The 27,305-nt window shown below is 39.3% G+C and overlaps 5 protein-coding genes across 5 annotated transcripts; 1 reads left to right on the top strand and 4 right to left on the bottom strand.

The window, feature by feature from the left end:
• Positions 1–1,537: 1,537 nt before the first annotated feature.
• LOC109186266 (protein FAR-RED IMPAIRED RESPONSE 1-like) lies at positions 1,538–3,292 on the top strand. The gene is made up of 2 exons (XM_019336192.1): positions 1,538–1,800; positions 2,185–3,292. The coding sequence occupies exons 1-2, from the start codon at positions 1,571–1,573 to the stop codon at positions 3,290–3,292; spliced, it is 1,338 nt and encodes a 445-aa protein (XP_019191737.1). The 5' UTR covers positions 1,538–1,570.
• A 1,344-nt stretch (positions 3,293–4,636) lies between these two features.
• On the bottom strand, positions 4,637–7,899 carry LOC109186265. Its single transcript, XM_019336190.1, has 5 exons — positions 7,051–7,899; positions 5,873–6,657; positions 5,424–5,621; positions 5,169–5,343; positions 4,637–4,831 (listed from the first exon to the last, which is right to left on the bottom strand). Exons 1-5 carry the CDS (start codon positions 7,897–7,899, stop codon positions 4,637–4,639), a joined length of 2,202 nt encoding a protein of 733 aa, XP_019191735.1.
• A 2,496-nt stretch (positions 7,900–10,395) lies between these two features.
• On the bottom strand, positions 10,396–12,954 carry LOC109186093 (staphylococcal-like nuclease CAN2). Its single transcript, XM_019335996.1, has 9 exons — positions 12,647–12,954; positions 12,411–12,466; positions 12,004–12,118; positions 11,817–11,927; positions 11,447–11,634; positions 11,276–11,332; positions 11,048–11,207; positions 10,868–10,936; positions 10,396–10,751 (listed from the first exon to the last, which is right to left on the bottom strand). The coding sequence occupies exons 1-9, from the start codon at positions 12,794–12,796 to the stop codon at positions 10,647–10,649; spliced, it is 1,011 nt and encodes a 336-aa protein (XP_019191541.1). The 5' UTR covers positions 12,797–12,954; the 3' UTR covers positions 10,396–10,646.
• Positions 12,955–14,902: 1,948 nt separating this feature from the next.
• LOC109186694 (protein EARLY RESPONSIVE TO DEHYDRATION 15-like) lies at positions 14,903–15,713 on the bottom strand. Its single transcript, XM_019336800.1, has 2 exons — positions 15,376–15,713; positions 14,903–15,294 (listed from the first exon to the last, which is right to left on the bottom strand). Exons 1-2 carry the CDS (start codon positions 15,632–15,634, stop codon positions 15,146–15,148), a joined length of 408 nt encoding a protein of 135 aa, XP_019192345.1. The 5' UTR covers positions 15,635–15,713; the 3' UTR covers positions 14,903–15,145.
• A 541-nt stretch (positions 15,714–16,254) lies between these two features.
• On the bottom strand, positions 16,255–20,285 carry LOC109186693 (protein RETICULATA-RELATED 6, chloroplastic-like). The gene is made up of 7 exons (XM_019336799.1): positions 19,500–20,285; positions 19,166–19,295; positions 18,473–19,003; positions 17,809–17,916; positions 17,154–17,705; positions 16,875–16,988; positions 16,255–16,580 (listed from the first exon to the last, which is right to left on the bottom strand). The coding sequence occupies exons 1-7, from the start codon at positions 20,111–20,113 to the stop codon at positions 16,413–16,415; spliced, it is 2,217 nt and encodes a 738-aa protein (XP_019192344.1). The 5' UTR covers positions 20,114–20,285; the 3' UTR covers positions 16,255–16,412.
• Positions 20,286–27,305: the final 7,020 nt, after the last annotated feature.

The raw sequence follows: 27,305 nt of genomic DNA, 5'->3' as shown, positions 1-27,305 counted from the left end.
TTCCTTTTGAGTTTGTTTCCAAGTTTCAAACTCGATCGTTGGCAGTTGTTCGCTGTGGTATTGGCATTCGATATCACCGGAATCGCGATCGCAATCGCAAAATCGAAATCGGGAATTACAAAGTGATTGATAGATGGAGGATGGAACAGAGCAGACGAATTCCGCAGTTGATGATTGGCATTCGATTCAAGGTGATCTTGTTATTGTTTTTGCAATCGTTCCTTTTGGTTTTTTGTATGATTATGTGATTAGCAGTGATGTTTGTGTCTAGATCTGCAAATAGTTGTGCAAAATCACGTAAGTAATTTCCATAATTGTGTAACAACAATTTCAGAATTTGAAAACAATAATTCCATAATTTCATAACTATATTTCCAGAATTGCATGTCTATATTCAGAATTAGGGGTACTCTGTTTTGGCAGTTTGTTGCGACTGTGTATCCAGAATTGTATAACTATATTTCCATAATCATATAACTATATATACAGAATCTGTAGACACTCTGTTTTTTCTGTTTGATGAACTGTTTGAATTAATGTTCACCATGTCTATATAATGTAGTTAGTGAAGGCATTGTGGATGGTTCAGTGAGTTCAGATCAAGTAGATGTAGATGTTGATGGATCTTCATCAATTCCAGGTTTATTCATAGTGGTTTACCTTTTAATTAGCAAATTATGGTTAGGAATTATGTGTTAATGGAAATGGTTATTATTGTGTTATATTTGCAGTTGATCAAGATTTGGTTGGTTTGGTAGTAAGTAATGCTGATGAGGCTTTTGAAGGGTATAACAGTTATGCATATAGACTTGGTTTTAGTGTGAGGAAGGTCATCAACGATACAAGGGATCTTCGAACACAATTCAAATGAAGAAATTTTGTTGTTCTAAGGCTGGTTACAAGGCTAACAGTGGGGTTAAGGCTTATTCCAAAATTGACACAAGGACAGGGTGTGGAGCGTTTGTTCAATTTGACGTGGGTGATGATGGGTTGTGGACAGTTACGAAACACGAGAAAGTGCACAATCACGAGTTATGTGTGTTCAACAAGAGTCATCTACTTTCGTTCACATAGGAGTGTCGGAGATAATCAGCTCTTATATTTACAAGGTTTGAAGTGACAGTGGTGTTGCATTGGCAGATGGTATTAGGTTCCTAAAACACCAATCGGGGGGGGTCCCCTTTAGTTGGTTTCACCAGTAGAGATGCTTATAATTCAATGGCTGCGGATACTGTCAAGCGATTGGATGGAACGGATTCTAACTCTTTAATTGAAATTTTTAGGAGGAGGCAGTCTACCGAGACTGATTTTTTCTTTGATTTTGAACTTGACTTGGATGCAAGGTTGTGCAGTTTTTTTTGGAGGGATGGTCAAATGAGACGAGATTACGAGGTGTTTGGGGACTTGTTAGTGCATGATACGACATATCGCACAAACAAATACGATATGATTTTGTGCCCCTTTCGTAGGGATGAATCACCATTGCATGAATGTAATGTTTGGATGCGGGTTTTTGATGAACGAGAGGATAGAATCGTTTGTGTGGTTGTTTAAAGTGTTTTCAAGATCAATGGGTGGCAAGTCTCCACAGACTATTATGACAGATCAATGTGCAGCTATGGCTGCTGCTATATCTAAAGTGTTTCCAACATCACGTCATCGTCTTTGCATATGGCATATCGGTGAGAATTCAAAGAAGCATATCAAGACGTTAAGGAGCAATAAGGATTTCTTGGATATGTTTAACTACGTGTTGAAATACACAGAGACCGAAGCTGAATTTCAATTCTATTGGACAAGGTATGTTAGTAATTAATCGTTTTTATTGCATTACGTTTGTAATTATGGATGTATAGTGCATCAATTATGGATATATAGTATTTCGATTATGGATATATAGCAGTGGTGGTGTCTGGAAATGTAGTATATGGATTATGGATATATAGTATTCCGATTATGGATATATAGTATACCGATTATGGATATATAGCAGTTGAACTTACTGGTGGTGTCTGGAAATGTAGTAGTATGGATTATGGATATATAGTCTATCAATTATGGACATATAGTATTCCAATTATGTATATAGAGCAATAGAAATTCTGAGTATGTGTTAGATGTGGTGATGCTGCTTGTTAATATTCTGCTTCATAATCATTTGGGATTTTGTCTTACCATTTTCAGGTTGGTGACTGACTATAAATGTCACAAGAATACTTGGTTAGAAAAGCTATATGACTGTAGGGAGAAGTGGTGTCCAGCATTTAACAAGGACTATTTTTCTGGGGGCATTCTATCATCACAAAGGAGTGAAACTACAAATCATTCGATTTCTAGAAGGTTGTCCAAGACAGCGGGTCTTTGTGATTTCTATTCATCGTTTGTAAGCGTAATTTCTGAATGGAGAAGTAAAGAGAACGGTGAAGACTTTCGGTGTGCTCAAGGGGTACCCGCTATGATGATGGAGCATGTGAAACTTCTTTCACATGCTAGAGAGGTATACACGATTGAGATATATTTTCTGTTTGAGGAACAATTCATGAAAGGCAGTGCGTGTCATCAAGAGATGGTGTTGAATGATGGCCGTCAACAGAAGTATCACGTGTGGCAGCCAGATATAGATATTATAAGGCATGAGGTTAGTTTTAACGCAGCCAACTTGGACATTTCTTGTAGTTGCAAGTTGATGTCTGAGTTGGGAATTCTATGTTGTCATTGTATACGCATTCTTCACGTACATTGTGTTTCTAGTATTCCCGACAAATATATACTTAAAAGATGGACTAAAAAGGTTATTGATGGTAGGAATGTCAACATTGATTCTATGGTTTATAATGTTGGTGTTCCTCCATCAATTTGGGTGTTCGATATTAGTAGAAAATTTCAAAGATTAGTTGTGTCTAGTCAAGATAGCAGCGTAGCGAGGAAACTGTGTGACGAGGCTGTTGATGATGTAAAGAAAAAGTTTGAAGCCGAGGTTGGGCATGTGCATATTGAAGAGTGTGGTGTTTCATCTTCAAGTGGTGGTGTTCAAAATCCTTCAAGTCGGAGATTGAAAGGTGAGCGTAACAAAAGGAGGAGTGGTGTTATTGAAAAGAAGTACAGTCTTGCAAGGGGGAGAAGGAGTGCTGCAAATAAAGCTGCATTGAGTACAAAGGGTGCTGTTCAGTCTTTGGTGTTGGAAAACATATCCAAGCTTGCTGGGGATGGATACCTTGTACATCCAAGTTCTTCAAGTTCAGATTTTGTTCAGTTTAGTAAGGGTTTAGATGACAATGTAGGTGTAGATTGAGAAATACAAGTTGTTATCATTGATTTTATGCAATTATACAGTTTTAGTTTTGTAATTCTGGATATGTAGTTTTGCAATTTTGGAACTGTAGTTATGAAATTATGGAATTATAGTTATACAATTATGGAATTGTAGTCATGCAATTATGAAAGGTATGCAATTATGAAATTATAGTCATTCAATTATGAAAATATAGTTATGCATTTATGCATGTGTAGTCCCCATTGTGATGGAATTTGTAGTTATGAAATTGTGGTGTATAGTTATGCAAGTATGGATGTATAGTTTTGCAATTATGGTATTATTGTTACGCAATTATGGAACTATAGTTATGCAATTGTGGAATTGTTTATATACAATTATGGAATTATAATTATGAAATTATGGAATTATAGTTATGCAATTATGGAACTATAGTTTTGCAATTCTGGATTTATAGTAGTCATGCAATTATAGATTTGATACATGAAAACAAAAAAAAAAAAAAAAAAAAAAAAAGTAAAGAAAAGAAAAGAAGAGAAAAGAGAAAGAGGTGCATAGATCAGATGTAAATTGTTATTTAGCTATTAACATCATGCATCTACATTCACAAAATACAAGTCACATTGTCAATGTAGTTCACAAAAACTTTCTAATTGTTTAGAATTCAGTCAACATGTTGAAGAATATTCATTCAATTCTTCTTCGAAACTCTTTTGGCCGCTTGCAGAACCTCCCCCCTGACTTCATTCATTCTCCACTTTATGAGGTTCGCAGCATATTTCGCTCGCAATTCACACATGAAGCTTGCCTATAAACAAAGAACATTAAGTAATTAGTCATTCGCAGTTTTATTTATTTTTTAATGTATTTTGAAACTATAATATGTATGGTAGTCTTACATTCAAGCGCATATTTTTCTTGAATCCTGGCTGCCAGTCTTGTAGAGTCCCTCGGAATGTCTCCATATGACGGAGTACATAGATCCCGCAATCAGTGACGTTTTCAGTGTTTGCCCAGTCCAACTTAAGGTACTTTATATCAACTTTTTGCAATTTCACATACAAGGAGTGGCACTCGGCCTTAAGGTAACCACTGAATGCTTCAATCTGGTCAGAAAAGTTAGTTTAGTGTTGATAATGCTTTTATGTCAATAGATAGGTAATGGTAAGAATGTCAAGTTTTTTTTTTTTATCAAAATTACCAATAAGTGTGGGCAGTTGCCATATTTGTCCTTCTCCGAAACACCAGCTGGTAACTCCTTGTTGTCAATGACCTGTACTTTATGTTCTTTCACATTGAAGCAGACCAAGAAGTAGTGACCATGGCGATGAACTGCGAAAAATATCTAATTCCAATTCAAAGTTAAAGCAATGTTAGTATTTTTTTGGACATGATAAAGTCAAATTGGACATGGGTAATAGAACTTACCAGATCTGCATCACTGATGTCTAGGTTCCCGAAGCTGGTTATTTCATAGCTCAATCTCTCATTGAAATTCTTCATTTTTATGTGAGTTGGGAGATCCTTCATCCACTGATCATTGGGATCAATTTGAAGCTGCACATACAAATGCAGGAATGAGTAGTCATAATCCAAATAATATTTGTTGAAAATGTTAAAGTTATACATACAGAGTTATATATATATACATTTCCAGAATTGTACAACTATAGTTCCATAATTGGATAACTATAATTCCATAATTTCATATCAATAATTCCATAATTGCATATAACCAATTCCATAATTGCATAAGTATAGTTCTATAATTGCATAACTATAATTCCAGAATTACAAAATTATAAAACCAGGGGTTCACAGGTACACATCCAGAACTGAATAACTACATATCCATAATCTAAAAACTATATATTCATAATTTGTGAACACTTACATGTACTAGGGTGGAGAAGTAGACCCGCTTTGTCTCCCCAACCGCACGGGGCATGTTCAGCAATGTAAAACGTAGGGACCAGACATCTAGGAAGCTGCTCAGTAGCTCACCGTTGCACATAGTTGCAAAATCATCCCTTGTGAAGTAGTAATCACCATATTTGAACAATGTCTCTCTACAATACAGTAAATAAATAAATATAAGAACATAAATTAATGAATAAAATTTAAGTAAAATTGGTGGATGGAAACATACCCTCCCGGGTGCTCACTTGAGGCTTCCAAAAATGCGTAGTTTGAAAAAACCTTTTCTTTGGGAGTTGCATTATTGATGGAGCCTTTGTTCTTATTCCAATATGGTGACCTCAAATGAAGCGGGATGTTCCTGAATTTGCGCACAGGTCTCTTTCTCACAGTAACATCCTCAACATCAGATTCACTTTCATCCATAGCCCTGTTGTCCAGAAAAAAACAGAGGCAGTTCATAACCCCACAAGTATAATTCCAGAATTGTATAACTACATTTCTATAATCTATAAACTATATGTCCATAATTTGAGAAATACATATCCATAATTGTAAAGAAATCAACGTCACTAGTTGAATAAGAATATATTCATATTAATCAAACTTAATATTCATAATTATTGATGAATTGAAAACCATATTTATAGTCTAAATCTGCATAAGAAAGCAGTAACCTACTTATCAAATTCATCAATCTCAGCAGCAGTTTGGGCAGCAGGGGTAGTAGGAGTGGTGGACTTTTCGAATGGCACTCTGATTAGTAATGGAGTTGCTTCCTTCTCTGTTGAGGTTGATACTCCTGCACTCCTCACAATGTTATCCACCAAGGTGTCCAAAGGCTGCTGTTGAGATGGTGGTGGGGTTGGTGTAGAGCGTCCAAGTAGCTCAAATGATGGGACTTCTATTTCCATTTCCTTTCTTGTTTTTTCAAAAGCTGCTACCAGAGAATCAACTGCTGATGTGAAGCTCTCACTTCCGAAGAAGATGTCATCCAATTGCGAGGCAGTTGGGCTAGGAGTCGGTTGAATTGTGCTTGCAGCACTCAGCATTGTTGATATTCCTGAAAAAGCCCTCTTCATGATTTCAACCGGGGCCCCTTGCTTGCCAATGTCAGACATGACCTGACCGAACTCAAGGACATCTGCTGTAAGCCGTTGAAGCACATTTGTTACTCGGTCAACATTTGTCAGAGGCACAGATGGAGCTGGAATAGTTGGTGTAGCAGCAGGGCTGGACACTGGCCTTGGTATTGCAGCAGGAGGAGGTGCAGGTCGGGGTGATGATGTAGATGCAATGGCAGTAGGTCTCTGAAATCGAGGGATAACTTTGCCCTTACCAAAACCCCCTGATTTTATCTCAGCCGATACTCGCTTGCGTACAAGGCTTTTTGTCCAAGCTTTTATTGCTGGGAATGTGCGGTTGACGGTCATGCCTCTGAACTGTACTCGGTCAAAGTAGAAGAGCTTCAAGAAGTACAGAAGAGTATGTTAAGGAATTGAATAACTACATATTCAGAATTGCATATCTATAATTCCATAATTGCATAACTATAATTCCATAATTATAAAACTAGATATCCAGAATTGCATATCTATAATTCCATAATTGCATAACTATAATTCCATAATTGGATGACTATAATTCCATAATCCATAAACTACACATCTATAATTGATTAACTATAATTCCATAATTGTAAAACTATTATTCCATAATTGGAAAACCACAATTCCACAATTACAAAACTACACATCCATAAGGGCATAACCACACATACAGAATTGCATATCTATGATTCCATAATTGCATGAATATAATTACATAATTAGAACATTTTATGTATAATGGGATATTACCAGGATGAATACCATTGGACCTCCAAAGGATCTGGTAGGAGAGTCTTTGTAAATGTCATACGAATCAATTAAAGAATTGTACGTGTACTTGCACCAATTAAGTCTTGAGATTGACCGGATGTTGAGCAATGACTTGATAACTCGATAGTTGGCATATCTTCCAGTATTTCCCCGGAGCAGAGATGAGACAGCAAACACCACAAAGTCTCTCTTGAAGGCATCTCCATGGTCACCTCTCCTGATTATTTCATCAGGCATCTTTGTTGTTATGGGTGACCCTGACCTGACATTCCATCTTTTCCTCCACTCAGTCAGGACCTTATTATATGCAGCTGTAGAATTTTCCTCACTCTTTGTACCTTCCTCAACATCTCTCTTCCCCCGGGGGAGTCCCAAGATGTATTCAACATCCTCTTCACCGACATGTAGATGGTCACCATCCAATATGAAGTCTGATTTGAAAACATCAAACCTTTGCAGGAGATACTCAACAAGTTGTGAGTAATTGCTTGAAAATTGTAGGTGCAGCAGCCCTCCAAAACCCATATCAATCACAGCATCCTTTTGGTCATGTGTTAGACGCTGGACAAGGTCATACATTTGCTTGAGACCCATTCGTGTACTGAAGTAGTTCACATCAGGGTCCCGTACTCTCTCTCGCTTTTGTGGTGGTGCCCTCTTTCTTTTTACAGCTGCTGGTTGTTGCCTTGTCGAAGGCTCTGCTTGATCTTCCTGGGCAGGGGTGAGTTCAGCAGCTTGTGAGCTCAATACTGCTCTGGTTGTTCTCTTTTTTACAGACTTCACAAATTGACCAAGTGTAGAATCATCTGCCACACCTGACTGATCCATTTCTGCAAATAAAAAACATCAAGTGAGGTTAACAGAGTACTATATCCAAAACTTCATAACTACAATTCCATAAACACACAACTATACTTCCAGAATTGTAAAACTACAATTCCATAATCTCATAAGTATACCACAAGGCAAGTTATGCTAAAAAGGATTTGAATGCAATTTGGTGCACAGAGTAAGGTTCACAGAGTAATACATCCAAAACTGTATAACTATAATTCCATAAACGCACAATTATACTTCCAAAATTGTACAATTACAATTCCATAAGCATACCTACAAGGCAAATTATGCTAAAAAGGCATTGATGCAGTTTGGTGCACAGAGTAAGGTTCACAGAGTACTACATCCAAAACTCTATAACTACAATTCCATAAACGCACAACTATATTTCCAAAATTGTAAAACTACAATTCCATAAGTATACGCACAAAGCAAATTATGTTAAGAAGGCATGAATGCAGTTTGGTGCACAGAGTAAGGTTAACAGAGTACTACACCCAAAACTGTATGTCTACAATTCCATAAATGTACAACTATACTTCCAAAATTGTAAAACTACAGTTCCATAAACTTATAAATATACTCATAAACCCATAATCATAACCATACACGTTAATAATCAAATAACTATACATTCATACAAGATTAAACAGTATAAAATCCTAGTTTAAAATTTCATAAATATATACTCAAAATGAATGCTTGTTTTGTGTAAATGCATTATGTATCAACGTAAAATGCATTTATACCTGTTATAGGATGATGATGAGCTCTGGTTTACAGAGAAAGCGCTGTTGAATACGCGATGATCGGACGCCGGCGATAATAGCGACGACGAGTGTGTTTGAAAGCTAGAAAATGCTAAAGAAATGGTAAGGAAATGGAGATGATTGAAGCGTTTACGGAGGGTATCGTGTTGGAGAAGGAATGGAGTGCGGGAAGTGAAATGCAGTGGAGAAGAAACGAAGGAGCATTGTTTTATATTTAAAAAAAAAAAAAATATCTGATTGGTGGAGTGAAACGGTGCCACTAACGGCACCGTTACTCCCTAAACGACGTCGTGTGGATCCGGATGCACCAAGTACGGTGCAACCGGATGCACAGCATAACGATTGCATTCAGATAGTGATTATGGACTTTCTTGTAAATAAAAATGGTGGATTATGAATTTATGATTTAGAAATATGATTGTTTAATTAACAGTCTCGTGATTTGACGGTGCACTAATCACAGAACGCATGTCATATCAAACGAAAATTTTTTTTATTAAAGAGTAAGTTGGCAATTCAACCATGTTAAAACCCATTAGCAGATTAAAAGGTTCATGAGAATCAATTCCAGTGATGGGGCTGAAATTTATCACATTGACAAATGCATTATTAGGGGTGTGCAAATTTCGGATAATTTTCGGTTAACCGACCGAACCGACAAAGTTCGGTTAACCGTTTTCGAACCGAACTTTTTCGGTTCGGTTAATGGTTAAAGGAATTTTAAAACTTCGGTTAACGGTTAATTCGGTTCGAAAGGTCGGTTAACCGAATTAACCGAACGGTTAACCGAAGTTTTTAATATATATATAAATAATAATATAAATATAAATACTAATTTGAAGTTATGGATGTTTGGAGTTTCTAATTAATGTTTTTGTATATTTTGTTATGAATTTATTATGATATGTATTTTATTTTAATTAGATTTATTATTTTAGGTGTTATTTTTTGAATTTTAAATTTTAGCTTTAAAAAGTTCGGTTAATCGGTTAACCGACCGATTAACCGAAAAAAATTTCGGTTCGGTGAATTCGGTAGAGCAAACTTCGGTTCGGTTAACGGTTAAAGAAAAAAAAACTTCGGTTAATTCGGTTCGGTTAAAACGGTTCGGTTAACCGAACGGTTAACCGATTGAACACCCCAATGCATTATATATCATGAAATATAATGGGACATATATTAGTCATATGTTGTTTTTAAAACAATGGACCATTATGGAGTCGGGGATGAGGACAAGTTTTTTTAAATGACGGTCCAAATAAAATGATGAAAAGTGAACATAAAGGTAGCTTACTAATAATCTTTTCCTCCCACTACAATACTACATCATCAAAAGTCAAAACAATATGAGATATATTACTATTCATCTTTTTATTTTCAAATTGTTACTATTAGTGGTTCAAGTTAACCACTCATGATTCTTCAACTATTAAATTTTAACCATTCATGCAAAATGACCGCAACTGGTTAAATTTTAAAAGTTAAAGGAGCATCAGTGATTAATTTAAAAGTTTAAGACTAACACGTGACAAAGCCACTGATCAGAAAACCCCATATGCCATTAACTCTTTCCATATACTATGCTAAATCGAAATGCATAAGTTATTTTTCTTTAAATAGTACATTTAATTTTGAAACTCAGAAGACAAAATCACAAACTTGAGGATGCGCTGAAGGCCCAACACAATCGCAAGTATGGGCTCAGAGAAGCAGAAGAAAACAACTGAAGAAAATACTGTACAACATGCCTGGCTTGTAAGCCTATTCTTTTAAGCTTTACACTCTAAAACAAGTGGTCATATACACATCCTTCTAACACAAATTTGCATGAAATTGTTCTCACCTGAAACACATAATAATTTTTTAGTAAAAATATAATATATTTTTTCTATGAAAGACAACGTCAAGTATTACATTTTTGTCAACAAATATTATTCGTCTGACATGATACGGTCTCACACAAGACCTCTAATGCCGATTATTTTCGCGCCTCTCTCTTCTCCATTCCCATGGCATCTCGGGATTCTTGGATGCCCATAACCCAATTCGTTTTGCCCTAGCATGTGTCTCCCACTAAACCACAAGAGAAACCAACATTTAGCTCTGATACCAAATTAAAAGATTCTTCCGTCTCAACTAAAAGTCTAACATTCAGAGTTCTCATCCCGATCAAGAAAGAACAGTTTTACCTTTGCTAGCTCCGGGCGTTTATCATAGGCTGTGTAATGCCATGCTAGACCTTTCTTGAGCATAACTTCCTACCCACAACAATGTGCATAATCATTGATATTGCAGACTTGCAATATTAAATGTGCGGTCCAACTATCAGTTTAAACATATAACTAAAACGAAACGCATCTTTCAATTAACTGTACGAATATGCCATTGCAATATACATCCGCTACAGCACGGCCATAACGATCCTCGTCGAAAACCAGCAACCTTAGGCACTTTCCTTGAACAATCTTAACTAGCTCTTCCTTGGCTTCTTGGCCATATGGCATCTGACCTTCTGGTGCATCAATTCCTCTGTTACTCATCCCTGCATTAGTCCCACCACTTTGACCTCACATAAAAACCCAAGTTTCTTATCGTACCTTAATCGAATCCTATATTTCCTAGCAAGAACTTCCTCGCCATTCACCCGAATCACACTGCAAAAAAACACAGCTATACACATATAAGCAATATGCAGAAACATCAATGTTTTTCGAGGAAAGTTATGTGACAGATTAATAACATAAAACAAAGTTTTTCAGGAGAAAGACCGATATCCTGAATCAATAATGTGCTGGTGCAGCTGATCTGCTCGAGCATAATTCTTATGTGAACGAGCCTGAGATCTCTCGACAGCTGCAACTTGAACATCACTGGGAACACAGGACGCCTCCCGGGGATCTGTGGTGCCTACATACACAGTTATTGTATCCCCATCCGCTACTGCTTTTGGATCCACCTAAAAATAACACCAAAAACCGCTCTCAACTCTCAACATTTGATCAAAACAAAAACACATTGTTGAGCATATAACCATTAATGTGCAATCCAACTATCAGCTTAGGCTTTTAGTTGAGATGAAGCACATGCTTCAATTCACATCACCTCGACCATTCAAGATAAAGGCGTTTGAAAACTTACTGGCAAGGTAAGCAGTTCAAACTGCACCCCTTCGGGGTACAATGGAGGCGCCTCATATGTGAGTTGAACTAGAGCAGCAGGAAGCGGGAGGCCATAGAAAGCCAGTAATCCCTGAAACAAGGCGGCCTCACAGTTAATAAGTACATACTAAACGATGAAATTAAAGAAGATGGATTTGGATCACTACCTCCACGTCTGGTGTCTGATGATTCTTCAGAGTCTGAATGACGAGCCTTGCAGCCTCTTCTGGAGTTTTCGGAGGAGGCCTCGCTTCTCTCCATGCATCTGAGAGTTTCCTATACCTTCATTATCATAAAAAAAAAACATACAGGTAAGGCCACAAGTCCATATATAAACCAAACCATCATAAATGCAGATAGTACATAATAATCATATTTGTTCCCTTCTCAACATTTGATGTGAAATCACACTAGAATCTCAAACAAGATCCTAGGACAGTAAACCAATCTAAGTTAAATCAAACTTCGAACTTGTAATTTTATAGTTATCAAATCAACAATCTAACTAATTTGGTTGGGATTTGTCATGGACTAAAATTTCTTTAAAAGAGTAATAGTGTTGCAGGTTAATTACCAGTTGGATTGAGCCTTCCTGGATGATACCACATGCTGCTTTAACCCTTGAGGAACCTTGGCAAGGTGAAAACATACAAAAGAGAAAAAAGTTGGAAAATTTAATGAGAAAAATCAATTATAATCCTGAAAAACAACCTCGGGTCCATGAAATCATAGGAACTGCTGACTAAAATCGAAGGCTTTTCATGCTGCAACTAACTGAGTGTAGAAGGTGAAGCAAGAGAGTGTGGGTACCTGGGAGGTGATCTCGAAGTTGTAGAGATCTTGAGCGAGGGCGGAGACGCCGACGGTGGCCGGCGTGACGCCGTGGTGGCCGAGAGAACCACCGGATTCCGGCGGCGCACTGCAACACCGGCCGTACAAGAATGTTAAAGCGTTACCCATTGCTGGATTCCTGTTGCAGTTCCTGGATTGAAATTCTTAAAGCTGACTGAGAAAGTGGGCAGTAATAATTGCTGAATTCCTGCGACTAAATTATTTTATTTTATTTTTTGAAGAATTTTAGTCAGGAATCTTTTGTCTTTTGGATTGGAGCCGGTAGAGCAAGGAAAGAACCAATCACACGAGGGGACAAATGTCATGTTCTAATTGGTCCATATTCATACATTTTAAAATTTTAAAAAAAAAAAAGTAAATGACATATTTGGTTTTGAGTTATACCTATGTTTTGACTTTTGACAACTCAGTCTCTCAGTTATAATCCTATTCATTTTTTAGCTTTCAGTCATTAAGTTTTCATCTTAACTTAACAAAAAAATTCAAAAATTATCTTGTTGGTTTTAGGATTTTGGCTCACAAAGGTCCAACACAATCCGATAAATTGGTGAATTCATCGAAAAATTAAAGGTAAAAAGTGACTTAAAAGAGAGGAATGACTATAAAATATACGGCTGTCTTTATGGTTTCAGAATACTCTTGACTCGGTAAAGCTCGTCCTCTCCCTGCAACATTTTGAGGGAGGCCTATTTATGGGCGATTGTCTTATACTATCTAAACACAAGAATTAATGCATAATAATGAGAAATAAAGGCCAAGAGACGTTGAGTCGTCGTTACTGGACTCCTCCAATGACTGGATTGACCCGTATTAATGGCGGGTCTTTAAGTGACAACGATCACCTGCCTGACTGACTCTTGTTGATGTCGACTCTCCGGACTCGGCTTCATACTCGTCTGAGGTCTTCTTAAGGCCCACTGAGTATATTCCCTTTCTTGGGCCAATCGTAGCAAGCACATTCCTTTATTTATTTTTTTCATTTGGGCCCCTAGCCCATTGGGGTTCATATCCAATCATATATCTATTACGGAGTATTACATATTTATAAGGGTAAAATAGAAAATTCACAAATATGTAGTCAAACGTTATCGAGTTTAGGTCTTCTATAGTCTCAAATAAAAAGGTCCATCTTCTAGGTATTTAATGCGTTTTATATAGAAATTTAGAGGGGACACATGTCGAGCGTCTGACAGTTAACCACGTGTCTCTCATGCACTAGTCACAATGATGCGATCCTAATAGTTTCACGTGCTTTGAGACTTTTGACACCTACATTATCACGATATGATCGAATTATATTTATTCCTTAGTAATAGGTGTTGGTGCTCAAGAGTAGTCTTCCTGACCAGACTTAGTCAAAAAAATTATCGGAAGTGAAAAACACACTTTATTGACCCGAGGGACCAATCACCCAACCAAACTCGAGTCATACAAAATATAAGACAATCTAATATGCTCGGACGTACGAATACCGAATACATATATATATATATATATATATATATATATATATATATATATATATATACATACATATACATATACATATACACACACACACATATACACACACACACACACACACACACACACACATATATATATATGTGTGTGTGTGTGTGTGTGAGAGCAAAGTATAAATTCTATCATTAATAAAATATATAAAATTAGTACACTACAAATAAACTTCTATTATACTAAAAGTTAATATATATCCGTGATCTAATATAATTTTCCCTTTTTTGAACAAATGTACATCAACTTCACATTTAATGTCAATTATGTAAATCTAACTCCCACCAACAATGTGGACGTTATCCTAAATCTCGATAAGGTTATTTACTAATTTATATTCGAGTAATACTACTTAAATTCTTATTTTTTACTCCATAAATACGTGTTAGGTAAAACCATAGTTTTTGGACACTTTTTTCATTATCCAACAAAAATTAAACACTAAATATAGGGGGTATACATTACACTTGCCTCGCTGTAGTTGAACTAAAAAAAAAAAACATATATATACAAGATAGGGATGGCTGAAGAAATATCTTTGGAAGATAACGCCAAATTACCATAAAACTTGATAGTATCTACACCTTATGAAGATGTAGATAAAGGTATTAAAGTGTGGGATATTCACCGATTTGATTTTAATATGAGTTTGGACAGATAAAAATCATCCATCATAATCATAAGCTAATAGAATTTATGTGGAGAGAATGATTAAACTCTTTTGGTTGTTTATTCAACTTCTTACAGGAGATTACATGACTCGATACGACTTCCAATTTCCAAACAGAAGACTGGCAGGGAACTACGTTAGCTTTAGGCAAGCAAGCAACTGTACAACAACAAGCCTAACAAAAGCTGAAATGAAAAGTTTGTTTATCCGACTCGGTACTAAGTAATGACCTAACTCAGTGAGTCAAGCAAACGAAACGATTACGATCCGCTCTACCGCGGCTGCTGAATCGGCCTGGGGCTCACCTTCACATTCACGATCTTCGGCGCCTTCTTGCCGTACTTGGGAATCTCCGCCGCGGCTCGCGGTTTCTGCCACTTCAAGGCTCCTAGAGTCACCAGATCCGTCTTAGTCTCCTCCTCTACATCCACCAAACACACACTCAGTTAGTTAGAAACACGAATCGAAATAGCTGGGGATAAAAAAAAACTCATGAACTTACGCTCGGTGTTACCGGAGTCGCGGACCGTTCCGTCGGCGAAAGGATCGGAGTCGAAGCCGGAGAAATCGAAGTCGATATCGAAATCATCCAAGTCGGGGAAGGAGGAGTCCACATCGGCGTAGCACTCGCGGAGCCAGTAGTCGCGGAACCAGGGAGAGTTGCGGATGAGGTCCCACCACTGGTCGGAGAAGTCCTCCACCGCGCGATACGCCGACGGCACGAAGATCGGAGCGTTTGGATTGAGCGTAGAGGTCGCCATTTTTGGGATCGGAGAATTTGTTTTGGGAGAAAAAGGAAGGAAGGTTTTAGCTATGGATGAAGATGGGGAGTACGGAATTTATTGATCCGGTCGGAGTGAATGCGCCACGTAACTCGCACGTGACTGGTCCAGTCATGTCTTGACGCCTACCGTAATCAGTGCCCAACACGTCATCGTTCTTATCCGTTAGTCGGTTACCGGGCGTATCATGTAGAGCGGCCCATGTTCAAAATAATTGGGCCCCCAATTATTAGGCCCAACTCAGTAATTTTTTAAATATTTTAAAATGCAAACGTACCAATTTTAAATTTTTTTTAATAATACAGCCATGGTTGTCCAATTCGGCAAATTATACCATGAAACAGGGTGTACCTCGCATTGTAGACCCTGATCTAAAAATAACTTTTAGATTATGTATCTATAGTTGACAGATTTTGTACATGCAATTGATTGTTTTTGTACCTGTAGGTGACTGTAGCTATCATATTATGTGTCGGTAATTATCAAGTTCTTTGTTTATATGTACAAAAACTGTTAACGGTAGGTATAAAATGTGTTAACGGAAGGTACAAAATTTTTGTATCAGGTTTTATATTGCCCTGATCCATTGTATAAGAATGTTGTTTTAAAGAATTTACAATTGCATCTAAAGTCTGTATACACTTCAAAATTCTGAGAAAACTACAAGTCTATAAATTTCATATCACAGGTAAACACTATACAACAAAACAATCAAAAACTACAGATTATGGCGCTAGAAAACCTAAAAAAAATGGAACTACTGGTTGTTGGTTTCATTTCTTTCATCTGTATGTGTATCATCCATGGGGCTGCATTCGACTGCAGTGCGATTTGCAGAATCTGGAGTAAGCTGGGAGTCGGGTTCAGTCTTTCGTGGTGGTTGGCGTGGTTGCAGCCCTGTAAACCGCGCAAGATCTATCCATTGCTGCGCGAGATGAGAAGTGACGTAAGTATCAATTCTAAGCCAAAGAGGAGCATGAATGTGAGGTTTCTTTCTGTTAAGAGTCCCACATTTTTGATAAAATAAGAGAGAATATATGTGTTTATAAGGTCATGGGTTAGACTAGTTAATAGGTTGGATTCAATGTGATTTGGCCCATGTACATTATAGTCCAGTTGAGTGACCCTAGCCCAATCTTAATTTATAACACTTCCTACTGATAAACACTGGAAACTGGCAGAAGAGTTTATCTAGGAGGATGACAATGCTGTATCTAACCTGGGTGCCCCAGTATGAGTTGATCGTACGAGCAACAAAAGACAGCATATTTACGAGTAATGTCTGGTCGGAGAATTGGTCAGAAATCCGGTGCTCTATAATTCCTGCAATAATCTGCAGTACAGAAAGAAGACAGTTTCATCAGTAATTCTGTGGCGATTAGATTTCAAGGAGACACGTTTTCATGTTCTAAACTTCGAGTTCAGTTTTGAAACTATAAGCCTGAGAGGGATCCAAAAACATAAGCAGAGATAACAGCAAAAAAGTAACATTAATTACCTGATACCGAAGATTTGCTGATGTTCCAAGAAAGCCTCCATACACGAGCGCTGTTTTCAGAACGGGAGATCTTTTGTTTTGTTGCGTCTTATTAGCAAGAGTCGGGTTTATTATCTTACGCATTCCAAACAAGATATTGGAAGAAGTCACTGCTCCGATACTCGAAATGAATCCAACGCTGGCGAGTTTAAGACCGCCAACAATGACTGACGCAACTCGGTGGCTCAATCCCCAGTCCTTCCCTGCAATGCTTTTTTGAAACGCATTATCCGGGATGGAACCGAGGAGACCCTTTAACGCTTCGATGCTTTCGGGCATGTTAGCATCGCTGGCTGCAGGTAGGAAAGAAATCGTGGGGGCGGGAAGCCACACCGTAAAAAAGTCTACGACAGTTCCTCTGACAGTATCTGTTATAACATAGTCAATCTCTTCCAAGAATTTTTCTTTACGCTTTTCATACTGTGCTAAGAGCGTGGTTGTTATCGATATAGCTTCTTCGATAGCTAATCGATTCAGAAATTTGGGATCTGCCAACAATCGCTCTCTAAAACCCTGCATCATCAAAAGGCGAGATTTTAACAAGTTTGCTTAATAGTATGGAAGCGGTGTTACTGATTGAGTATCGAAGAATATGCTAAAACCGGGCACCAAATACCTGAAAACCCTTCGTTAAGTCTGAAATAACAGGGTATTGCTCTAGATCGAAAAAGTTCTGCAGCACTTCCGGTGATACCAGACCGAGATCTAGTCCTTGTTGGAGGTCCTGGCCAATATAAAACGCCATTGGCTCGATGAGATGATTTGAGCAAAGCTCGTTTTCAAAAAATTTGTCAATCGCAAGCATGAGTTGTAATGCAACGGGGTTGCTAAATGCTTACTTCTGTTGAAAAATAAAGAGTTAGGTTTATCTATAGGGTTGTCTGTTTATGAATAGGTGTCAATTATGGGTAGTTACTTACAGTTATGTGTTTATATATATATATATATATATATATATATATATATATATATATATATATATATATATATATATATATATATATATATGTACTATGTTTCTTTATTAGAAACACAGATGATACTAATATTTCAGTCTTATATACATTTTTTATTCTTTGATTCTTCATCATTGTTTCTGCCTAACTGGCGGGTGGTGTTATTCTCCACCCGCCAGGCCATTCCATCTTCCAAATTCAACAACTTCCATAATCAGATATGAGATATATATGGTCAAAGAGAGAGGGTTCGATGTACATATGCTTCCACGAGAGCAAAACTACTTACAATACAAATAAATCAACGAAAGAAAGAAACGTTACCTTGGGTAAGGCGTCTCTCCTCCTCCCCGCTGCATTCATCACCCGAGCAATTTCAGCACGATCATAACAGTTCCTACTACAAGGTCGAGCTGCAGAGTACCACAGAAAATCAGCAACAGGCACTTCTCCCTCTCTCCTTATTTCTTGTCTCTCGGGATCCAGTAACACGACAACTTGATTTTTCTTTTGCACCTTCCTCGAAATCCTGGCGGGCAGCCCAGACCCCCTATATCCATAAGTAACGTGGGTGGCACCCGTGATAACTAAAAGCAAACCCGCACTTCCATCGTCTTCCATGGCTTGTAATATAATCTGAGACATATTGTACTCCTCAACGACTCTCGCCTGTGCAGAAAGATACGATCTTGGTCCAAACAGAGCAGACGTACGAGGCAAATTCACATCAATAAACGATCTGTGGGACCTTGGAGTAAACCCCGAGATGAAGCCTGAACCAGCAGGAGGAGAATACTTGTCCCGATCGGATTTAGAAAGCCCTCGAATACCTAATGCTTGCACTGTTCGTTGCACCTAGTCAGAGAAGCTTATCAAACAAATATAACTCCACACACCTAATACGAGATTGCAAACATAAATTTCGGTTTACATACAAGTTTAAAAGAACAACCTTTACATACATCAATACGAGTTAAGGAATATACTTGCATAAATGCATACTAATCATTTGAATACCTCGAGGGGTAAACCGCAAGCAATTAGGCAAACTCCATTGTCATTGCAGTAAGATAACAGAGGTTCGTACTCCTGCCATCGTTGAGATGGCCAATGTGTTACAAAAGATTTTAAGGTTTCTCCATCAATACTGCCATGAAATAGAAAAAGTTTCAATTTTTAGCAGCTGTTTTTCAAGAAATGAGAGAAACTCGCACCATATAAACCCGACTTTTGAGTTTTAACCCTATCTAGCAAATGATCATGAGATAAACACTCTCAATTTACAGTAGTTCTAAGCATCAGAAATCAGATTTTGCAGCTAAGAAGGTGAGATTGGGGTGAAAAATTGGACCTTTTAGCCATGAATTGATTGAGTTGTTCTTGAAGATCAGAGGGAAAAGCTTCTAAAGCCAAAGAAATTGGCCTTTCTGCTTCAGCACATCTCTTCCTTAAACTCTTCACAATCTCAAGCTCCAATTCCTTGTCGTCGCGGGTAGGGACTTGCTCGGCTTCTCCGAGGTACACAATCCGAGCACCCATAAGCTTTTCCCACACTTTACTCTTGTCCTTCCCCACCGCCAGCGGCTCTCCGATCGCCGTCGCGTCGTAAACCCTAGAATTTATCACCTCCTCTTTCTTCTCCTCCGCCTTCTCCGCTTGAGCAGGCGCCGGATCTAGAACCTCCGTCGCCGTCGCCGTGGCGGGGGCGCTCTCCGGGGGATCATCGTCGGCTCTCGCCACTGCCGTCCGGAGCACGCTAGCTCCGAGGGCGATTAATGAGGTGACGAGCACTTCTCGCCTCTTCGTGCCGCGAACGGCGCCGCCATTCTCGGCCGGGATTTGACCGCAGCGGACGGAGAAGCTGAGGTGGCACGGGAACTTTCGCCGGCGACGATTTCCCACCACGAGACGGCGGTTGACGTGGAGTGATCTGAAAGTAAAGCCACGTAGAACGTGGCACTCCATTTCCAGATTCGGGTGAGATGAGAAGAGGTGATTGGAGAGCAGTAGCAGTAGCGCTACATGGTCAGCGCCGACGACCAATCCATCTTCAATCTTAGCCTTCAAAATTTTCTGAACAAAACATCATCGTCACCGATCAGTTGCCAAGAGATAAACGTCATCTTCATGTTGAGTTGCTGACGCGTCGCCATGTCGGATACACCCTAATATAACCCAAAAATAACAAGTTAACAACAATCTAGTCTAAGTTGATGAGTTGATCCAACAATTGAATAGTAATCACAATATTTCAAGTTCAATTTTAGATTGATTTACTTTATTGTCAGCTAAGGTTGTAAGTTTGACTTCACAAAAAACATACATTCGGATAGCAGATATAGGTTTTCTCATAAATCAAAAAATAAAATAATTCCAGTTAGGGTCACATGACAGACATCATCCCGAACGGCACCCTCCCTCCACCCGCCGACGCATGAAAGAAGGCAGTTGTGGCTTTGAGTGCATTCCAGAAGGCCAACCAACGTCCTCCTCATCCCGTGACAGCTCTAGCAGCACTGGGCGGTGGTCACGGCAGGCGAAGATGCTTCGTGGATGTAGGGTTCCGACACGCAACCGGGGAGGCTACTTTCAGTATTGTCCTTCTCTTCTCATCGGACGGCGAGTTTACGGCAGCACGAAGTGGAAGGTTACTGGCTTGTTTTTCGCCACTTATGACGGAGGCCTTAGCATGTAAAGAAGCACTATCTTGGTTGTTGGAGAGAGATGTAACATCGGTGGATCTTCTCACGGATTGTATGGAGCTACGGAACGTTCTACGCCAGGAATCAGCGAATATTCTATCCTATGTTGGGGTTGTAGTGGACCAATGTAGGGTGGCCATGGCTTCGTTTAATTATTGCTCATTAAGTTACGTATCTAGGTTCTTTAATTCACATGCATGCTCATACTTTAGCTTCTTTAGCTTTTACACATGACCAGTTTATGTATTGGGATTCAATTTCCCCTGACTCTATTGCAGCTTTGATTCATTAATACAATCATTGATTGGTTGGTTTTCCTGGCAGGTGTTGGGGCCGTTCAGTCTAGCACCTTGCTTGCCTTTTGAAAATAAATAAAAACTTGTGTGTGACCGTCTCACGGGTCGGATATTTGATTAATGAGGTCAACGATCTGACCCATTAATCAAAGATTTGACCCATCAATCAAAGATCCGACACGTGAGAGGGTCTCACACAAGTGTTACCCCATCTTTTGTTGGTGCTTGGACACCGGGGCTTGTATCCCCTAGTTTTAAGGTTGTTAATTGATGAAGTTTGAGTTTGATTAGTTTATCCCTTTTAGCCGAACATTAAGTAACGGTGTCAACTTTCACTAAGTAATTCCATATCCAATTATGAGAAAGGGTTGTTTGTGAACATCATATTCACAATAATCTTGTTTGATAATTAGCAATTAACGCATAGAAGATAACATATTATTAGTAGTTTCGAAGTTAATTAGATACCTCGACTAGCAACTAAAGTGGGGAGAGGTCTCTCCCCATATAAATATGGGATGAGAAAGGGTTGTTTGTGTGAGATGTTTGATAATTAGCGATTACCATATAGCAAAAAACAAGTTGTTAGCAGTTTTCAAGTCAGAAACATCTTGTTTTCAAAAAAAAAAAAAAAAAAGTCAGAAACATAAAAACCAAAGTGGGGAGAGCTCTTCCCCATTATGAACTTAGGTGAATGTGGAGAGTATAGGCCTCAGATCACGAGAGGTCTCCATCATATATCAGATGATGTTGAGGTATCTTGCAATGATTTTGGCCAGTTTGTAAAGGAGTTAGCAGCAAAGCTTTTAAACACTCTTGTTGTCTTGTGACTTGGAAGGCAGCAAGAGGGGACTCTTTGGTCATATGAATCAGTTTAAGACATTACTACTTTACTAGTGGTTGTACAGTGGAATCATTGTCTTCCATAGCAACATAGCCTCATATTCTGACAAATATATATTATTATTCATTGTCTTCTACACCAATAATATAAATTTAAATCTGTATGTCACAATTTAACTAGTTAACCAATTTTCGAAGATATCGTTAAAATCGCGATCTCATACTTTATGTGTTCTTTTTCTTATTCTCTTTTCTCATAGTATATTAATTAGTGCATGTTCTTGAATAATAACAACAGGTTCCTTTCAGGCTTTCACCAAATTAAAAATTAATAATAATAATTTTGTGTCCCTTCTAGTTTAGGTTTTTTTTTTTTTGAAAATTTTCTGCGGTGCTTCATTAGAAAAATGCTGAAATAATGTCTGGTGGGTGAGTATCCCAGTACATAGTATCAGGTTGCTGATAAGCCGTAGTGGCTAAAGCATGAGCTAAATAATTGTCCGATCTAGAAATATAATTAAAAGAACATGAGTGAAAATAAACGGCAATTTGCCTGCAGCTATCAATGGCATAGCCAACGTAAGAGCGAAACGCAGTGGTTGATGATGTAAGGTAGCGTTGTAGTGTCAAACAATCCGTGTAGATCTCAATATTCTGTTCACCTCGATCCTTTAGCCATGATAAAACTTCCTTACACGCCAAAGCCTCAGCCATAAGTGGTGACGTACAGGCCGGTAGCGGCGCGGTTAGTGCCGAGATATAGGCTCCATCTCCATCTAATAAAACGGCCCCTACAGTTGCATTCCCTGTCTCGTGTAGATATCCCGCATCGACCCTGCATCTTCTCACTGGCGGCACAGAAGATCCGGCGGCGTCGGCAGCACCGCGGCCGGCGGTGGGACTCGCCTGGGCAGCGTGGCGGTTTTCTGTCGGCAGCGTAGCAGTGGCAGTGGCAGCCACGGCTGGGCGGGACTGAGTCCATGCGGTCTTGGCTGCCGCTGCGGCTCTGAGTAGGGACCCCGGGCGTGGTAAAAACGCCTCCCAAACTGCACCATTTCGAGCTTTCCAAATATTGTATAGAATTGATGCTGCATATAACATTCCATCAGAATCTAAAATATTTAGAAGTTCCCCAAACCAAACATGAAAAATATCCGTGACAATATTGGGGATTGTAAGGTTGGATTGATCCCAAATGTTTCTTGCAAAATCACACAAGACTAATGCATGCATTGTATTCTCATGTGATATCCCACACATAGCACAATATGGGTTCACCTCCACCCTCTTTAAAAGCAAGTTCGTAGTTGTAGGCAAAATATCACAAATAGCTCTCCAGAGGAACATTTTCCACTTTGGTGGAATTTTTAGTCTCCATAAAGCTAACCAATTAGTAAAGGGGCCTTGATTATTCTCATAATCTCCCACCAATCGTCTGTACCCGCTTTTCACAGAATATAATCCTCTCGGGTCCCCGTACCAATACCATGCATCATTATAATCCCGGGATACAGGTACTCTCATAATTCTCTCGACATCCGTAGGTTGAAATAAATCTGATAAAATTTCATTATCCCATGTACCAGTTTGTTGATCTATTAGCCCCACTACTCTGGCCTCTCGTAACTGTATAGGCATCTCTGTTTGTATCATAGGGTCCTGGTCATCCAGTAACCATGGATGGGTCCATATAGATGTAGTTTCCCCATTCCCAATTCTTCGTCTGACCCCACTACAAATTATGCTCTTTGATGCCATTATACTCCGCCAACAAAAACTGGGATTATTTCCTACCTGCGCATCAAAGAAAGTATCCCTGGGAAAATATCGGCTTTTGTAAACACGAGCTACTAAGGAATCAGGCTTAGTGAGCATTCGCCATGCCTGTTTCCCCAACATAGCTAGATTAAATGCACGTAGGTCCTTAAAACCCAATCCACCATACTTCTTAGGAACACATAGCTTGTCCCAAGCCTTCCAGTGAACTCGGTTGTCCGTCCCAGAACCCCACCAATATCTATTCATCGTTCTTTCTATAGCCGTGCATACTGATATAGGTAGCAAAAAAACACTCATTGAGAAGGTAGGCATAGATTGTGCCACACTTTTCAACAGTATTTCTTTCCCTGCCTGAGACAATAGCCTTTTATTCCACGACCCAATTCTTTGGCGTATTTTATCCTCAATATATGCAAAAGCTGCCTTTTTATTCCTACCCACAAACGAAGGTAGACCCAAATACTTGCCAAAGTTTGGTGCCTGCTCCACCCCCAAAACTTGGGCCACACTTTCCCTATCCACATTACTCGTATTCCTGCTATAACAAATACTCGACTTGTGGTAGTTAACCACCTGTCCCGATAGATCCTCATATACAGTCAGGCATTTCTTTATCTCATTAGCCTCTTCCACATTAGCCTTAAAGAATAAAAGGCTATCGTCCGCAAAAAACAAATGAGAAATCTGAGGGGCACCTCTTGCTACCCTACATCCATGAATTAATCCCGCTCTGTTAGCCTGTTGTAGTAACAACGAGAGTCCCTCTGCACAGATAATAAACAAATATGGGGATAGCGGGTCTCCCTGTCTCAAACCACGCGTGGGTATTATTGGGTCACTCCTTGAGCCATTTATCAGAATACTATAGGAGACTGTGGTCACACATTTCATAATCAAATCAACCCATCTATCATGGAAACCCAATGCCATCATCATATTACGGAGAAAAGGCCACTCCATTCGATCATACGCCTTAGCCATATCCAGCTTAAGTGCACCCCAGCCCCTCAATCCACACTGTTTTCGATTCAGAAAGTGCCCCACTTCTGCAGCTAATAGAATATTATCTGTTATCAATCTATCTGGGATAAAAGCACTCTGTGTCTCAGATATTATTCCTTCCATCAAAGGCTTCATTCTATTAGCCATCATTTTAGCTATTATTCTGTAAATGACATTGCTAAGTGCTATAGGGCGCAAATCAGTTACTAACTCTGGATTACTCTTTTTAGGGATCAACACAATATCTGTCTCATTCAAGCCAGACGGGAGGTCACCTGATTCAAGACAGTTTAGCACAAAACTCGCAACATCCCCTCCTACCACATCCCAGAAATGCTGATAAAAACCCGGATTCATTCCATCCGGTCCCGGTGCTTTATCCGGATACATTGCAAACAATGCATCCTTTACTTCCTCCAGATTAAATGGCCGTAATAGTGAGTCATTCTGCGCCTGTGATACCCTGGGTTCTATCCCCCCAAAAAAATCATCTCCAGTTCCCGGACCCCCAGAGCTGAAAATATTCTTAAAATAGTCCAGAATGATATCTCTCATGGGATCCCCCTCCAACCAATCCCCATTGTCATTCATTAATCTAAGTAAAGTATTCTTTTTCTTTCGGTGAGAGGCATACCTGTGAAAGAATTTGGTATTGGCGTCAGCTTCCTTGAGCCAGTGCTGCTTGGCTCTCTGCCTCCAGTATGCATCCTCCTGGGCCTCAGTGCGACTCAGAAGTTGCTCTATTCGCTGAAACTCGACAAGAGAGGCCGAGTCAGTGCATCCTCTCAAACGTTGTTGATCCCGTTTCAGCTGCACAATCTGTTTCCCATACTTATGGAACCGATCCCCACCCCATCGTGTTAACCGGTTTCCACAGTATTGAACACAACCCTGTAAACCCTGCCCTCTCCCTTCCTGCCACGCCTGCTCCACCACACCCCTACATCCCTCATCATATAACCATGCCATCTCAAACCTAAAACCCCTTCTTCTAACCCCATCCCTCCCTACCTCCTCCTGAACTGTGAAAAAAATGGCTGAATGATCTGACTTCCTGGTTCTCAAATTCATAACCTTTACATGGGAAATTATATTGCGCCACTCGTTCGTTACTAGGACCTTATCAAGTCTCTCCTCAATCCAGTTTGCAGTCCCTTTCCCCTTCTCCCAGGTATATGGGTATCCAATCATTGGCAACTGGGCCAATCCACAATCCTCAATCGTCTCCTCAAAACCTCGAAGAAGGCTATTCGGATGTGGATTTCCCCCTCTCTTCTCATACTGGTATAGCAAATCATTAAAATCCCCCACCACCACCCACGGGAGATTCGATTTTGCCGCCAACATTCTCAACAAATCCCATGATTCAGCACGCCTATTACGGTCCGAATAGCCATAGTAACACGTCATTCTCCAGGCCGGATTACCTGTCATAGTTACCTCAATATCAACGTAGTTTCTTGAGTAACTAAGGAGTCTCGCCGTATTATTCTTCTTCCACAATAACGCTAATCCACCACTCAAACCATCATTGTCAACATAAAATAAGCCTTCGAAACCGATCGTAACACGAAGACGCTCAACATGATCTCGCGCTACCTTAGTTTCTATTAGAAATACAAAGTCGGGTTGCTTTTTGGACACCATGTCCACCACCTCTCGAACTGTCCGTGGATTACCCAAGCCACGCCAGTTCCAACTCAGCGTACTCATTAGCGTCGCCAAACAGTGATGATCACCGGAAAAAACGTAGGAAACCGTCGGAAACCTAGCAAACCCTAGGGGAGGAGAAAACTCTAGCAAACCCTAGAGAGAAATTGTTAGAGAATCACTCTAGTTGTTCAAAGATTACATTCTTGAGGAATTTAAGGCGTAAAGGTTGTTTCTTCCTTCTAGTTTAGGTTAAGTAAACTAAGGAGTCAAACTTTGGGTGTCTTCAAATTCAACACATCCAGCTTAGATTATAAAAATGTTGTCTTTAGCACATTAATGACTAAACTAGGTTTAGGTGACAAAACCATGGAGTTCAAAATGAAATGACAGTGACAAAGTAGGAAACATGGCCCCACCTCAATCCAGTTAAAGGTGGCCCCACCGGCCCCACGAGAGAGATAGCCGTTGTAGGGGAGTGGGAAGGAGCGGCCAACAACGTAAAAACGCCTGACTTTCCAAACCCCAAAGCATTTGTTGTGTATTACAGCATAGTACCTTAACACACACACACACAACATGGACTCATGGCAGATCCAGAAAACTAGCCGTTAGGCTTTTTGCACAACTGACAGTTTCCATGTCCCAAAACACTTAAAAAAGGGGGAAAAAAGATCAGAGAGAAAGAAGGGAAAAGATTCCACCGTTTTAGCTCTATTTGTTTCTGTTCACGTGTCCCTTCACAGGACCCTCACTCCCCCTCTAGCTCCTCCCCCCTCACTCACCTCCCCACTACAAAACCTTGCTCACATTTCAAACTGTTTGTGTAGTAGTACTTCAGAGTTTAGACCCTTTCTTGTTCTAGTTCTTTCTTTTTGAATTTTG

This window comes from Ipomoea nil, unplaced genomic scaffold, assembly GCF_001879475.1.
Source record: "Ipomoea nil cultivar Tokyo-kokei standard unplaced genomic scaffold, Asagao_1.1 scaffold1407, whole genome shotgun sequence".
Lineage (NCBI taxonomy): Eukaryota > Viridiplantae > Streptophyta > Magnoliopsida > Solanales > Convolvulaceae > Ipomoea > Ipomoea nil.
The sequence above is the reverse complement of the archived record's forward strand: the minus strand, read 5'-3'. Positions and strand labels throughout refer to the sequence as shown.